Source organism: Calliopsis andreniformis, unplaced genomic scaffold (assembly GCF_051401765.1).
Source record: "Calliopsis andreniformis isolate RMS-2024a unplaced genomic scaffold, iyCalAndr_principal scaffold0022, whole genome shotgun sequence".
In the NCBI taxonomy this organism is placed as follows: Eukaryota; Metazoa; Arthropoda; class Insecta; order Hymenoptera; family Andrenidae; genus Calliopsis; species Calliopsis andreniformis.
The window spans coordinates 2,081,558-2,096,544 of NW_027480432.1; the positions used below are offsets into that span (position 1 = coordinate 2,081,558).

Below are 14,987 nucleotides of genomic sequence, written 5' to 3' on the forward strand. Positions count from 1 at the left end.
GCATTCAGCAGTTTTACTCGAAGTAAATTTAAAACAGGTTCTCCTGTTGATGTAGATTGCCTAAATTAATGAGTAGATTTTAATGAGTCAGTCTGCTGCGAATCTTTCGATGATGCAAGCGGCAACACGGTAACTGTTGCGCTTCTCGTGCGTGTGTCATCGTCACTGCCAGTCTTTACGAAGAAGGCAGGCAAGTAGATGACCGATGTCTGTGTGAAAGGAAGAACTTGTTGTAACAGAAAGCAAGGACTCGAGAGAGTCGCAGCGCACACGTGTGCGTGCCTTCTTCACAATGATAGGTATGATGATGAAGGAAGAGGGGATGTCTTGCGTTCCTCGAATATACTAAACTCTACTTTCCTATACCAGAGGACGAGGCAAGTAGTTGAGCCGGAGTCAGTGATTACGCGGACGCGTCCTCGAATCCTTCTATATTGGCTCGACGTATTCACTGCTCATAATCTTGCATTATCGAGGTAACATTTCATTGCCTTCAAAAGCGATCGTATATTAGCTTTTTTATCAGAACAATCTATATATTTTTAGATATAATTTTGCAAAGAAACACGATAATTTGCATGAAATTTTAATTAGATGAATCAGAAGGAAATAACTTGCTTCAAAATTTCATAATATTGTAAGAAATAAAAACTTCGTCTGGTATGTTATATTGTTATAGTGTACCTCAAAGCATTTGCGATATGCCGAAAGTGTTTAATGAAGTATTTATGTACCGTTAAGTATACCTATAGAATAGTTGAACTTTGAAACATTTTTTTTGAGAAACTGTCTTCTGCAGTTTCTTTCTTATAATATTGTCTTAAACATTACATTATTTCGCTTAGTGTTATGCAAAATGATTGCAAAATATCGTGTACTACATACATAAAATTTAAATCGAAATATGTCCAATTTAAAAATTTAAATTAATTTTGAACAGCTTTACTTTAACTAAATAAATTTCAACTAAATTGTTATTAATTACACGCATCATAAACGTAATATTTAACCACGTGTTGTAATGACCTTGAACTCCGCAAGGTTTAATGCAGGTGAATGTCCGACGCACCTGTATGTTTCACCTTAGAATGAAAACTGTACTCATAAATTGCTATAGCTTATGAAAAAAAACTTTAAATTTAGAGTCTCGTGATACTATTTTTATTTTGAATAGAAATATGACCAAAGATTGGAGAACTATTTTCGTAACCGGAGGAGCTGGTTACATTGGTAGCCACTGTATCGTTGAACTTTTGGAAAGCGGGTACGATGTAGTTGCAATAGATAATTTTGCAAATAGTGTGACCGAAAGCAGTGGAGAATCCGCTGCTTTAAAAAGGGTTGAGCAAATTACTGGGAAAAAAGTAACTTTTTACAATTGCGATCTCATTGATCGAGACAAACTCGAGACGGTCTTCAACAAGGTAAAAAATTGGAATTTAACTTTTTTTTGTACTTTAGTATTCAGTTAATTACGCAAACTGTTATTTTATACTCCAGCACAAAATAGATTGTGTGATTCATTTTGCGGCAATAAAAGCAGTTGGTGAATCAATGCAAGTTCCACTTCATTATTACCGAAATAATATCATTGGTGCCATTAATTTATTAGAGGTAAAACACAGCCGTACGAGTTGCCTTGTAAAATGCAGTATTATATTGTAAAAATAAATTTTACTATCCTAAGGTAATGAAAGCTGCTGGGTGCTTCCAACTAGTTTTTAGTAGTTCATGTACCGTGTACGGAGAACCGAATGAACTTCCAATTACAGAGGAACATTCCACTGGTAATATTACAAACGTGTATGGCAGAACGAAATATTTCATTGAGGAGATGCTTAAAGACATATCCAGAGCGGAGAAGGTATGTCCGACGCTCGGAATTTTATAGTATTTGCGGTAATCTTCAAAGCGATTGAAGAATACTAAAAAATAATAAGTTTGAGAAATTGTATGAAGTTATTTTCGTTCAACAGAGTTGGAATATCATTTCTCTAAGATACTTCAACCCAGTAGGTGCACATTCCAGCGGTTTAATAGGGGAAGATCCTACAAAGCCATTCACAAATTTAATGCCTTATATAGCACAAGTAGCTTTAAGGCATAAACCTGAGCTCGTTATTTTCGGTGGTGACTATCCTACGAAAGACGGTACAGGTGTGTTTGAACACTGACAAATTTTTTAATGTTTTTATAACAGCTCTGACATTTCTATTACTTTCATAGGCATACGTGACTATATTCACGTAATGGATTTAGCTGCCGGTCATGTAGCAGCTTTAAATGCCTTGTACAAGCAACACTTGAGGCTAAAAATTTACAACTTAGGTACTGGTAAAGGTGTGTCAGTACTCGAATTAATCAAAACTTTTGAGAAGGTAACAGGGACAGCAGTTCCATATGTCATAAAAGATAGGAGGGAGGGTGACATAGTATCTATGTATGCTAATACAGATTTAGCAGAAAAAGAATTAGGATGGAAAACTAAATATGACGTCGAGCAGATGTGTAAGTTATATAGTACCTTCCTTGTATGCCTAAGATAATTCTAATAATATTTTTAATATAGGTAAAGATTTCTGGAGGTGGCAGACAATGAATCCCCATGGATACCGTAATATAGTAAAGAATGGCGTTAGTGAGCATGTAAACGGCACGTCATAATAATTGTCACCGAAGTATGATTAATTTATAGTAATAAAAACGAAACAATAGTTTTGAACTATTTGTCAAATTTAATTCTAAATATTCAATTTATTTACATCCATAGTATTGCTATTTTGAACCTCATTAATTTCTTCTATAACTGTATGCAATGATAGATGTTGAAACTTTAGAACTTCAAGGCCCCAACTTGTCCATTTAGGCAGTAAATATCTTGCAAATATTTCTAGACATTTTGGTTCATGTGGGAGATAGTCCCTCATTACTTCTACAATTTTACGTGATGATCTCATATAATTTCGTCTTCATAATTGTTTCATGTAAATCTACATTAATTAAATAGTTTTTACCTGTGAGTGGTGGCTTATGAGAATGTACTGCACTAGGAACACTTATTAACAATTTCCCATCAGGAATGTTTATTTCGTTGTTATTTACTACAGACCCCAAAACTAGCAATTCATAAGGCTGTTTACCAAGTGCTAAATTAAAATTACATACTGGATCTCCTAACTGAGTGACCTAAAACATAAAGTAAACTGAATATTTATAATTCTACAGACTGTACCACTTTTGGTGGTCCCCAAATATTAAGCAGTGTACTTACTTTAATCCAGTACCATTTTGCTTTGTATGTAACACCCCAAGATGGAAATATATCATTAAAAATACTGTGTAAGTGACTTGGAGCATTAGTGCACCAAATAGCTACAATTCCATTTGAGGATAACAGCTTTCCAATTGGTATCTTGGCCAATTCATCGTTGTACATCATTTTATAACTGTTGAAAATAAGAATACAAATCAAGATTTACACAATACATGTTACACTACATATAGCAGATAGCTGTTAGCAATTTTATGTAGAAAGAAATAGTACTTTAATTACATAAGTAGACTGTAAGCAATTCTAAAACATATTGGCATCACTTTAACAATGTTCAGCAAGAATTGTTTATGTTGAAAAGTTGCATCTAAAATCTTATTTACCCATATGCTTGAAAAACTGAGAACAAGGAAAATAACTATTATTAAAGTCCTTGTTCTCATTTAATTGTTCAGAGAGTTTGCTTTTTTACTGGCTTATACTGAACCATACTAGATCACCTAGCTTCTAAATATTTGGTTTTTTTTCTTCTTATGGACTTGTTCCACCAAGGGGGATCCAACAATATAAAATCGTATTGATTGTTTAGCTCCATCTTCTTTGCAATATCTCTCACATCATAGCAATAAAAGCTACACTTTTCTGGGAAAACATATTTCTTATTTTCCACACTGGATATGATAGCTACATCTGTATCATTACAACCATAAAAATTTCCATCTTCATTAGAGAATGTCTCTTGATAAAACTTCTGTGATGCCAAGCGTGCTGCTTCATTATTATCAGTGGCTACAGTAGAAGAGAACAACCCCTCTGTTTTTGCTAATGACATTATTGTATCAAATATCTGTTTGACATAATTGATCTATAAGAGAATAGATAATAATTTCTCTTCTATCCCACAAAATATAATTTCATCTTTAATAATCTTTAATACTGCATACCTCTTTCAAATCTTCATCCGGTAAAAGTTTCGATCGTTTCCTTTTTCTATTCTTATTTTGCGCTGGAATTTCTTCTTGCTGATTACCTCGAATTATCTGATTTTGACGTAAATACTGAGAGTTTATTTCAAATAATGTTTCATTAAACATTAACCTACACTGCAAACTACCATCCCTTGCAGTTTTATAAATATCATTTAGGTATTGCAAGTGGGATATAATCCACCCTTCACTGTTAGAGAAAATTAGGCTCATAATGAATTTTTCAATATATTGAACGACAAATTATATGCAGTCGTACATTTTTAATCTATTTATTTTACTTAGTCGCGTTTCTTTTGCATCTGCATGTGCATTCGATTACGACATGTTTTAAGTTTGAGTCAGTTTGAGCAAACTTCAATGCACCGATGTTGTTATGGTAACTGGTAATGTGCATCTTTGACGATACTAAGCAATATGGCGGATGTATTGGTTAGGTATTAGGTTAGGATAAGTGATTGTTCTACTTGTTTTTATAGAAATATTCTTAGCAGTGTTGAATTTAATTCACAATTAGATAATTAAGTAAGAGAAGAGCGCATATTTATTGACGCAAAAGTGAAAAACGTGTAAAAAGTAAACATGAGGATCGCTGTCGAGGGTTGTGCACACGGTGAATTAGATATTATTTACCAAACTATTCAAGAAATGGAAAAAACTGATGGGAAGAAAATAGATCTGCTCATTTGTTGCGGAGATTTTCAATCCACGAGAAACTTATGTGATCTAAATTGTATGGCTATACCTGATAAATATAAGGATATGTGTACATTTTATAAGTGAGTCACACATACAATACTAAATCGTTTCCATTGATATTTAAACAGATTAAAAGCTTAGCATATAAAGTTTCATTGTTTTGAAACATTTAATGTTCATATTTTCACAAGAGTTAAGCAAGTTTGATTACACATTGTAGATATTATTCAGGGGAAAAAATTGCTCCTGTATTGACAGTATTTATTGGGGGAAATCATGAAGCATCGAATTATCTTCAAGAGCTACCATATGGGGGTTGGGTAGCACCTAATATTTATTATCTTGGGTATGCCAGTGTAATAACAATAGGTGGTATTAGGATTGCTGGGTTATCAGGCATTTATAAGAGTCAACATTGGATGCAAGGACATTATGAGAAACCCCCTTATAATGAAAATACAATTAGAAGTGTCTATCATATTAGAAACTTAGAAGTATTTAGATTAAAGCAGGTAACACCTTTGTTTATATTGAGTTCTTATTCTGAATGGGTAGGACTTAGTCCAATCTATTGATTTTATTTCTTTTTCATTGTGTCATATATTTTTAATAGCTCTCCGGTAATATTGATATTTTTTTATCTCATGATTGGCCATCAGGAATAACAAAATATGGAGATGAAAATATTTTATTAAAAGGAAAACCTTTCTTTAAGTAAGCTAATTAATATATTTCTTATTAGGAACTATATTAGTATGATAGTGCTTGGAAAGAATATAACTTTGATTACAGAAATGACATTGAGAACAATACTCTTGGTAGTCCACCAAGCATGGAGCTTTTGGAACACCATTATCCAAGTTATTGGTTTTCTGCACATTTACATTGTAAATTTGCAGCTCTTGTTCCTGAGAAAGATGGAATAAAAGTAACTAAATTTTTAGCTTTAGACAAGTGTCTTCCAAAAAGAAAGTTTCTTCAAATACTAGAATTAGAACACAATCCAAATTTACCATTGAAACTGCACTATGATTTAGAATGGTTAACAATATTGTATTTGACAAATCATTTATTAAGTGTTAAAAGTGGTATTCATTACATGCCTGGTCAATATGGTAACAGTAGGTGGATATTTACACCATCTACAGAGGAGAAGGCAAAAGTTTTAAAGAAATTCAATTGTAATTTAGAAATTCCATTCAATTTTACACAAACTGTGAAACCTTATAACCCTGATATACCAGACAATTCATTTGAATCACCGAAATTATTAATAAATAACCAAACTACACAGTTTTGCAATACTTTGGGTATTGATGATCCATCTGTCTTGATACAATTAATGAGCAACTCTAAGGACTTTAAATCAAACGAATTATTGACAGAAACATCATATAAACAAATATTAAGCAATGATGAAATGTATGTTTCATATGAGGAAGTTAATGTTTTAAGCTCCACGTTTGATGGAAGCTTAACTGATGATTCATTTAATAGAACATCACCATTAAATTTATCTCCTAAAAGTAATAGTGAAGAACAAGATTTAGAATTAAATAGTAGTAAAGAAGCTATAGATGAAAGTTTAAATAATTTAACATCATCAGCAAATTTGAACTGTACAGATGATAGTAAGTGAATATGATAATTGTAGTTTGTATATTGTGCTATTTTAACTATACAGTAAAAATTATTTCTATTTCAGGCAATAATCATTGCATACAAATTGAACCAAACTGTAAAAAATTCAAACGGCGGAATTATTCTATATATTCCAATACATTTTAAATATAATTCAATTTTATTGAAATAATTAAATCTGAAATATTTTGTTTCCAGTTAAAAAATTGTACATATTGGATTTTAATAAATTATGTGATTAATGGTCCTGTGTGTAAAGATACACATCACATTTTTTTTAGAAAATTATTTTTTGTTAATACAAAAAAATACTAAAAATTCTGTTGTATATTTAATTTGTTTAATTAATAAATGTACTTTAATTTCATTCATGCTTTTATTCTTATTATAATCTCTTCATGGAAACTATACTTTCATAGTTTGACTATGCAGTTTCTCATAGTATAGTTACTCGGTATATCGATAAGTATATTGACACATCCTACTATATATCGAACTATATCGAACTATATCGAACTATATCGAACGTCAAACGTTTGAGGTTAGAGAGTCATCTACACTAACAATGGTTGAGTATACAAGGTAGAAGTACGATTGTTTTTATAGAAATTATGTAGGAACGAAAGCAGTATGGTATCGCCATACAATAATTGTTATTGTTAATAAATTAAGGTGAAACTAATTAATCTGGTATTTATATAAAATGGACAAATTAACTATTATTTCAACATTGTTTCTCGCTGCGGATGTCGCTGCGATTGTTAGTCTTGCTATGCCCGATTGGATTATTACTGATGTGGGCGGTGAGTGATTGCAAGTTATTCACTGTCTTTGTTCATATTTTCCACAACAATTTGTGAATTATTAAATTGTTACTCTTTTTTTACACATTACAGGAGATATAAGATTAGGACTCATGTGGTCATGTATGACTTTATACAATAGACCTCAAGTTTGTTATAGTCCAGATTTACAACCAGAGTGGTTAATGGCCCTTTTTTGTATATTTGTTGGTTGTGTTTTTATAACTGCAACAACAATATTGCTAGCTAGCTCTCATTGGGATCGTAATGTTCTTCCATATGCAAGATGGGTGGGATTTATAGCTAGTAAGTACAAATAGCAGGAACACTCATTTTGTGTACAATTAAACTAGTGAATCTATCTAAAGGACACGAAATTTGTTTTAGTGATACTATTTTGTCTAGCAGCAGTTATATTTCCAATGGGCTTCCATATTGCAGAAATTGGTGGACAGCCATATCAGTTACCTAATTCACACCAAGTTGGTATTTCTTATATTCTTTTTGTTTTAGCATTATGGATTACAGTTATTGCAGAATTATTTGCTGGTAAAGTTTGTTTACCACATTTTTAGCAGTTCTTGTTTTGCAAGTGCATTCCTTATACATTTTTCATGTTGATGGGATGTATGGTTCTCTTTACAGACTATTTATTTAAACTGTATCAATATATAACGAACATGTAATATCATGTAATATACAAATATTAGAAATCTCATTTTTAATTAAGAAATATAGTAAAATTTAATAAACTGTTAATAAGTAATTGATAGAAGTATTATAGGGTCTCTTGTATATTGATTATTAATTGAAATATATTATTTCATTGAAAACACATAGATGTAGAGTATTTTTATAGTTACATGGTAAAAATAAAAAATCATAAAATAAAATTTAAATGCTAATATTCTATATATTATTTATAATAAATAGTAATCAGGTTTTTCGTAACATATATACATATTTTATTAGTTTCTATAAACTTTAGGTATTTATTTACATTTCCATAGGAAGTAAATGAAAATTATTACTTTCTATTTTATCGTATAAATTACAACTGTAAAATTTTTACTTAGAATAATTCTTATCTACATTGTCTGGTGAATAACATGTAAATAATGTAATATGATGTTTTGCATTGGGATTCCATAACTTTGCTGCTTTATTAAATTATGGTATTTGTGTACAAATATTATTTCATTGAAATGAGCAATTGAAATAGCTTATACAGGAAAAAAAGAAAAGAAACAGTAAAGTTACAAAGTCATACTTGCATTAACCCAAAGCAAAACAAAACAATTAACACTTCATTCATATAAACCAATTTAGTAAACATTAATTTTTGTAGTTTTAACACACTTATCATTAAGACATTTGTTTGGTAATAAGTATCTTTAAATAAATTAAGCATTTTAATAATAATAAAAAATAATACAATTATAATGACACCTATTTAGCCATCAGTTTTTGCTCTCACAATTGTTATAGAAATATTTATGTATAGTAATTCCAGTTACAGTATAAAAAAATTAATTTCTTCCATCAATTAACTGTTGGATTTTGATCTCAAACAGCTAAGCAGGCATCATTTAATTACATGTTAATTGAAATCTAAATTCATTAAATAATTTTGCTGTTTAAATTTGTTACAAAAAAATAAAAAATACAGCTTTATATGTATGTGACATGTATAAAACGAGAATATGTGAATGTTTTTTTCTTTTTTTCATTCTTTTCAAGAAATTGGCAGTTAAAGACGTAAATTTGATACATACAATGTAGTTTTGTACGCAAATTTCGTGTCTGTTTATACATACAATTATCCTCACTAGTGATATTAATATTCCATCTCACCAATTATTTTCTTAAGGTGAAAAGTAATATTTATTTTTAATTTTTAATTGATAAAAAAGGAATAAAATATACTTTGCATTCATTTATACGTAGTAAGAATGAAACAATAAATATGAATAAAAAAAATGGTGCTGAAGAAAAATACTAATACTGAGTATAATAAATGTTTGTATACAATTTCAGTCATATGTTTGTAAATAAACAAGAGATACTAAGGCATTAAGAAATAATTGGCAAGTTGGAATGTGTATAAGTGCTCCGGAAGGTTATTTACAAAAATAACTTAAGGCAATAAGATGTTTCTTTTTCAGATATATATAAAATTTGCATTTCATAGAAATTTTGTCATTAAAGTAGAAAAACCTTCTCTATTTTCGTTCATTTCTACAAAGCTATTATATACGAGTTTTTGTCCCCTCTTATATTGCATACTCCTAATCAGATCAGAAAGATATGTACAAGAGATTTTGACATCTAATATTTTCATAAAATGTAATGTGTATGGGCTTAATTATGTAACTTTAATAGAATTATGAGTGTCAAAATCAAAACTCTTAGTTAACTTCAACTTTAACTATTTTTTTTTATTTCATGTACCAAGAAAACTATGCATAAAACTTGTAACAACAATCTTAGTACAAATTTTCGATGGAAGTACAGTATGTTAAAGGAAACAATTTTCTATTTTTTCACGATATTGGATAATAAACATTCTCTGTATTTAGATACAAATATCAACAAGAACTACAAAACTGTAAAAGCCATTTCCTCAAACTGCCCCTTTAAATTTAAAATATCATCTCACCTACATATTCAATGCTTTTTTTAACGCGGTTTACCACTATTTGACTGATTATTCCCAATAGTATCGCATCTTCGATAATATAATAAATATGGAACTCTAGGAGGAGTTGGCTTCAATACGTTACTTTCTGAAACACCTTTTAATGAACTATCATCATACCTGACCCAACCACCGTATCCTACGTGAAAAGCATCGGTGACGTAATGGCCTTTCGTTGCTTCTTTACCGTCATGATAAGTAACCGCGAAGAGTTTATAGTGCTTTTGTTTTGGATTCAATTTTTTTATAGCATTTGGAGATAAGAATTCTGTAACAAACGAATTTCGCATATATTTTATACATTCTTACTTCTAAAACAAATTTGTTTAAAGGAATCTTCATACTTACTACTATCGAGTTTTAAATCGATAGGAAATTCCACACTTTTTACGATTTTTGAGCAACCATCAAGTTTGTAGTCAAACCACTTTAAATGTAATATAAGAATGACAGGTAATTCTTCCAATGTAACTTGCTTCCAAGCTTCTATCTGTTGTTTTGTTTTACTACACGTCATCCCTTCCAATTGATCTTTTCCGACTAGAATTTCCAATGCACTTTTCACAGATTCTGCTTTCTAAAAGTAGAATAAAAAAAACATTTCAATCGAATAGAATATTTTATAATAGTATTAGGTGTAATATTTATAACAAATTAATACCTCAATATCAAGTTGTAATGTGAAGAAAGGTTGAACATTATCGGTTGGTTGTTCTCCAGCTCGTGATACTCTCGATCTCAATTGTCCACGGAATATATCAGATAATGGTGTTCTCCCAAATTCCGTACATCGTGTAATCGATCCTTTATTCTTTGGACCCATGACCTACAATATACTATTATAATTTCTCTTCTATAGATAAATATACAGGACAAATATATTTTACCTTCCATTCTTCTTCTCCATTATTATAGCTCATATTAGTCTCAACATTAGTTGCTACATTTTGGTCATTATTCACTAATTTAATAAGCTGAAATAAGTAATTATTGGTTATTTATATCATACCACCAACATACACAACGAAGAAAATAATAGTATGTTCATACTTACTTCAAGCATTTCATCATTGATACCGTTTAGAAGGCACGAAAGGAATTCTTCTGCATCTTCTTGACGTCCTTCTACAGAAAAAACTCCCGCAGCTGATGTATTTTTTAACATTGTATATACATAAGAAGGTTCAAAGGCCACTCCACTTTGTATGTCTACTACTGTGTCTTCGCCACGTTTATTTGCTCTATCTTTCCTAGCCAATCGTGCACCGTCTGATAAAGGTGTGAATTCGTGTACAAACTTAATCCTGTATAAAAAAAAATGGAGTATTTACCAAAATCATCGCAAAAATATATTTCGAAGCTATAAAATGCTTTTTACTTACATATTATCAATGAGTGGAGTGGAAGACATTTTACTAGGATTTTTAGAATGTGGTAGTGCCATTAAGAGATTATAAAAAGGTGGACAAGCAAGCAAAGCTTGTAGTATACTATTAATGTAGCAATAATTACTACGATTTGTTAATCCTCGTGGTAATAAACTTACTGTTTGTTTATCCATATGATAGTTTAGTAAAAATTCTAGAAAAATATTCATTTAGTTATTCATTCACGTTCACGCGATATTATCGTATAGATTTTATTTAGTTAATACGTACCACCCATACGATAGGCGATAGGATCATTAAAACGATTTTGTAACGATTCCGTTTGGAGGGATTTACTTTCGTTTATAACATTCTGTGAGTTAGATGAAACATTTTCATTTGGAAAAGCCGTCGGTCCTGTACCTTGGTCTTTTTCAGCTGATTGTGTTTGTATCTTTGGAGTTGTATTGCTTTCTGTAATTGGACTAGCGGGTAAGGGATTAATACGTGCCATAGGCTTATAGTTTGATGGAGTTGACTGGGTTTCTGCACTTCCTTTCTTCAGAATGCTAGCCCAAGATATACTAGATAAACCTGGAGATGGTGTAGCGGATACAGATACTGGAGTACTTGTAGAAACAGAGTTATTTGGTGTCTTCATAATCATTTCATCCTGTACATTTTTTGCAAGAACATCTTCTTGTTGTACCTCATTTTCACCTTTAGAGGCTGGTTTAGATAATGTTTTAACAACAGTTGTTTTAATGCTAGAAACTGTTTCATTCTTATAGTCTTTATCAGTTTCTCCATTCTGTTTCACTTCGATACTACTATTAATATTCACGCACGGTACATCATTCTTTTCAGTTCCATTACAGTTTTCATTTACAGTGGATACAATATTGTGCTCTATTTTTACATTTACAGGAGGTACTTTCCCATTCGTATTTGAGTTTTTTCTATTGGTAGTACTTTCTTCTACGTTATCAGTACATGGTTCTACTTTACTGTTATTTACAGTTATAACTGTAGTGACTATATTGGTCTGTGAGGAATTGTCTTCTTCGTTTAACTGATGAAAAGGTTGCTTGACCGGTGTGTAGGCATTCTGCACCCGCTTCTCATGCGATTTTGTAGTCTGTACTTTTGTACACTCTTGAGCAGGTTGAGAAAGAACAGGTGCTGCTTGTCGGACACATCTCATATTACTTGAAGGATGATGATATTGAGGATATCCATAAGTGGGTTGTGCATGAGGATGTGCATTTGTATGTGTGTGAAGGTTTGGCTGATATATAGCTAATGGAGGGTAATGAACATGTCCAGAGAATTGTTGCTGTTGTGTCTGGTCTGGATACATAACTACAAAAGACAATTGTGGGTGAAATTGTCCTTGTTCTCCCATATATCCTGGTTGCATTTCATTTGCAGGGTTCATTCCACGGTTGAAGTTATCTCTCCTGATTCCTCTTCCCCGATTGCTTCTTCTATTATTTTCTCTGTTACAGCTGACATCATGGATTTCACCTCCAAGATTATATCCAGGATGTGAGTAAGTCATTGCAGGCATAAATGGTTGTATATGTGCATCTGTAGGGACAGGGTATAAAGGTGGTCCCTGCCAGTCACTACACATTATCTGCTGTGTGTACGAAGGCGGTGGTGGCATTGCTAAATTCAGGATTAAATTTTTAATATAGTTACAACGAACATTCAATTATATTTACAACAACTGAAATTCAATTACCATTGTGATACCACTGATTTTGTAATTGTGGAATTTCAGTCACAGAAACATTGATATCATTGTTAGTTTCAATTGTATCCCATGGCAATTTTAAGGCATCATTTGTGACATTGGATTTTAAAATACCTATCAAGTGATTCTTATCATTGTCGTTTAAATCATGTAGATCCAAAAATTGAAAATCAAGCTGTAAGAGAATGTTATGATGATTAAACTTTTGCACATTAGTAAAGAAGGTATTAAATGAAAATTATTCCCATTATAACAGAATACGTATGCAAGGGATTTTAATATAACTTATTTGAATCTCAAACATAAATTATGCACTAAAGATACATAACATTCACAAACAATTTTAGGTCAATCAATAAATAGTTAGCAGTGTTACCTCATGACTGGTTTTTTTAAATCCAGATATATATTAAAAAATGTTTAAAAAACTCTAACTAATTCATAGCTAAACTACGTACGTAAAATCGTTACAAAAACGAAAGTTATTACAAATCAGTAGAAATTCATAGCAATTTATACAATAACTCACAATGCGGTTCAAAGTTAAATATATATTTCTTTTCGAAATCTTACATAATAAGTAACACTGTTCGCATTTAAACGAGATACTTCATTGGCTCCGCTTTGTTCTATAATCAACGATCTTTCAATTTTATCATGTAACCATAAACCTAACCTCAAATCCCATGGTAGAGAGAGGAATCGTTCCAATTAATGATAATATTCCATGACTTAATCGCTAAATACTGCACTAATTATATCGTACCTCATTTCGAACATCCATGGTTAAATCCGTGCGCGGTGTAAAACATTAAAAACAATACCAGCAGAAAGACATGAGGCTCCGGTGATTTGTGTCGGCAATAAAAAGGGGACGACGTTGATGTTATCCCTAATTTCCTTTTTTATCCACGTGAAAATCGTATAAAAAGTGTGCTCGCTTATAAAAATACAACGTTCGTATTGTTTTTGTGCAACAATAAAACGGGGGAGGGGAGTACAGACTATTAACAAATTACACAATATGAACGATCATATTTCGGCAGTTGTATAGTTAAAATGGGCCAAGCACGTTGCTCCACTGCCGTTCGTTTCCTCTCTCCGCGAGATTGGCGTCGCCACTATCATTACTAGTGCTTTGCAGGGATATATCCAGTGAAACTGACTTTCCCGCTCTCTCGTTCTCCGTCTCTTTTTTACATACATACTGCTTGAACGGCAGGAAATCCGCACGTGTGCAGTCACGGTGGAAACGCGCATTAAATCCTCTAGTGCACAGTGAAACGATAGGATAGTTTCATTCAAATTTATTTGTGGAATTCGCGACAATTATCAAGGACAGTGCCTCTCTGCATCTACTCCAAGAATGGTAACGTAAACATTTTATAAAACTGATTCTTTAATCGTAGCAGTATAGTTTATTTTTGTAATTTTATCGCATGGGTTAACACCTTCCCTTTATGGCGGTTAGGTTTGAACGTTTTCGCGGGATTTACATATACATTCAGAGGGTTTTAGAATTTTAGGTGACTTATGTTCCGTCGAATCGCGAGCCATAAGTATTTAATGCGGCATTTCTGTTCTGTAAGTCAAACGAGAGAAGCAATAAAATAGGTTGTCGCGCTTGCGAAGAAGCTAGCTCAGTCGCTTTTCTTCCAGAACAGTGAATCTCACCCCAGTCGGGGGGCTGGTTGAGGAGGTCGTACCATCTTAGACATAAAGCTGCCGCTATGAAACCTCGTAGCTCGAGGTCTTGTTTCTAA

At 31.9% G+C, this 14,987-nt stretch overlaps 5 protein-coding genes across 8 annotated transcripts; 3 read left to right on the forward strand and 2 right to left on the reverse strand.

The window, feature by feature from the left end:
• The first annotated feature begins 18 nt into the window (after positions 1–18).
• Positions 19–2,844, forward strand: LOC143186773 (UDP-glucose 4-epimerase). 3 transcript variants are annotated; one of them, XM_076390542.1, is made up of 8 exons: positions 19–129; positions 370–476; positions 1,175–1,424; positions 1,501–1,614; positions 1,688–1,864; positions 1,977–2,157; positions 2,227–2,508; positions 2,570–2,844. In XM_076390542.1, exons 3-8 carry the CDS (start codon positions 1,179–1,181, stop codon positions 2,662–2,664), a joined length of 1,095 nt encoding a protein of 364 aa, XP_076246657.1. In that variant the 5' UTR covers positions 19–129; positions 370–476; positions 1,175–1,178; the 3' UTR covers positions 2,665–2,844. The 3 variants fall into 3 exon arrangements, with proteins under 3 accessions (XP_076246657.1, XP_076246659.1, XP_076246656.1); XM_076390544.1 differs by lacking the exon at positions 19–129 and adding an exon at positions 195–299; XM_076390541.1 differs by lacking the exon at positions 19–129 and having other exon boundaries at positions 199–476.
• Mettl4 (Methyltransferase like 4) lies at positions 2,708–4,568 on the reverse strand. 2 transcript variants are annotated; one of them, XM_076390548.1, is made up of 6 exons: positions 4,216–4,568; positions 3,977–4,136; positions 3,772–3,913; positions 3,272–3,446; positions 3,015–3,186; positions 2,708–2,932 (listed from the first exon to the last, which is right to left on the reverse strand). In XM_076390548.1, exons 1-6 carry the CDS (start codon positions 4,468–4,470, stop codon positions 2,742–2,744), a joined length of 1,095 nt encoding a protein of 364 aa, XP_076246663.1. In that variant the 5' UTR covers positions 4,471–4,568; the 3' UTR covers positions 2,708–2,741. The 2 variants fall into 2 exon arrangements, with proteins under 2 accessions (XP_076246663.1, XP_076246662.1); XM_076390547.1 differs by having other exon boundaries at positions 3,772–4,136.
• Positions 4,569–4,693: 125 nt separating this feature from the next.
• Positions 4,694–6,840, forward strand: LOC143186772 (lariat debranching enzyme). The gene is made up of 5 exons (XM_076390540.1): positions 4,694–5,036; positions 5,177–5,468; positions 5,570–5,670; positions 5,749–6,587; positions 6,662–6,840. The coding sequence occupies exons 1-5, from the start codon at positions 4,840–4,842 to the stop codon at positions 6,742–6,744; spliced, it is 1,512 nt and encodes a 503-aa protein (XP_076246655.1). The 5' UTR covers positions 4,694–4,839; the 3' UTR covers positions 6,745–6,840.
• Positions 6,841–6,981: 141 nt separating this feature from the next.
• Positions 6,982–8,237, forward strand: LOC143186782 (uncharacterized protein C16orf52 homolog A-like). The gene is made up of 3 exons (XM_076390555.1): positions 6,982–7,400; positions 7,494–7,706; positions 7,788–8,237. The coding sequence occupies exons 1-3, from the start codon at positions 7,301–7,303 to the stop codon at positions 7,973–7,975; spliced, it is 501 nt and encodes a 166-aa protein (XP_076246670.1). The 5' UTR covers positions 6,982–7,300; the 3' UTR covers positions 7,976–8,237.
• Positions 8,238–10,051: 1,814 nt separating this feature from the next.
• Usp10 (ubiquitin specific protease 10) lies at positions 10,052–14,308 on the reverse strand. Its single transcript, XM_076391107.1, has 9 exons — positions 13,991–14,308; positions 13,213–13,399; positions 11,757–13,136; positions 11,481–11,679; positions 11,153–11,402; positions 10,986–11,072; positions 10,760–10,924; positions 10,447–10,675; positions 10,052–10,366 (listed from the first exon to the last, which is right to left on the reverse strand). The coding sequence occupies exons 1-9, from the start codon at positions 14,006–14,008 to the stop codon at positions 10,080–10,082; spliced, it is 2,802 nt and encodes a 933-aa protein (XP_076247222.1). The 5' UTR covers positions 14,009–14,308; the 3' UTR covers positions 10,052–10,079.
• Between the last annotated feature and the right edge of the window lie 679 nt (positions 14,309–14,987).

Excerpts from the sequence above, each read along its gene's own strand:
- LOC143186772 (XM_076390540.1), top strand. The coding sequence starts at position 4,840 with ATGAGGATCGCTGTCGAGGGTTGTGCACACGGTGAATTAGATATTATT. Across the intron at positions 5,469-5,569 it reads AAGTATTTAGATTAAAGCAG|CTCTCCGGTAATATTGATAT; the intron begins GTAACACCTTTG and ends TATTTTTAATAG. Across the intron at positions 6,588-6,661 it reads TTTGAACTGTACAGATGATA|GCAATAATCATTGCATACAA; the intron begins GTAAGTGAATAT and ends TTTCTATTTCAG.
- Usp10 (XM_076391107.1), bottom strand. Across the intron at positions 11,403-11,480 it reads ACTCCACTCATTGATAATAT|GATTAAGTTTGTACACGAAT; the intron begins GTAAGTAAAAAG and ends TTTTTTATACAG. Across the intron at positions 10,676-10,759 it reads CATTACAACTTGATATTGAG|AAAGCAGAATCTGTGAAAAG; the intron begins GTATTAATTTGT and ends TTCTACTTTTAG.
- Mettl4 (XM_076390547.1), bottom strand. The coding sequence starts at position 4,470 with ATGAGCCTAATTTTCTCTAACAGTGAAGGGTGGATTATATCCCACTTG. Across the intron at positions 3,447-3,771 it reads ACCAAATATTTAGAAGCTAG|TTATAAAATGATGTACAACG; the intron begins GTGATCTAGTAT and ends TATTTTCAACAG. Across the intron at positions 3,187-3,271 it reads CAAAATGGTACTGGATTAAA|GTCACTCAGTTAGGAGATCC; the intron begins GTAAGTACACTG and ends TTTATGTTTTAG.
- LOC143186773 (XM_076390541.1), top strand. The coding sequence starts at position 199 with ATGACCGATGTCTGTGTGAAAGGAAGAACTTGTTGTAACAGAAAGCAA. Across the intron at positions 477-1,174 it reads CATAATCTTGCATTATCGAG|AAATATGACCAAAGATTGGA; the intron begins GTAACATTTCAT and ends TATTTTGAATAG. Across the intron at positions 1,865-1,976 it reads ACATATCCAGAGCGGAGAAG|AGTTGGAATATCATTTCTCT; the intron begins GTATGTCCGACG and ends TTCGTTCAACAG.
- LOC143186782 (XM_076390555.1), top strand. The coding sequence starts at position 7,301 with ATGGACAAATTAACTATTATTTCAACATTGTTTCTCGCTGCGGATGTC. Across the intron at positions 7,401-7,493 it reads GATTATTACTGATGTGGGCG|GAGATATAAGATTAGGACTC; the intron begins GTGAGTGATTGC and ends TACACATTACAG. Across the intron at positions 7,707-7,787 it reads ATGGGTGGGATTTATAGCTA|TGATACTATTTTGTCTAGCA; the intron begins GTAAGTACAAAT and ends AATTTGTTTTAG.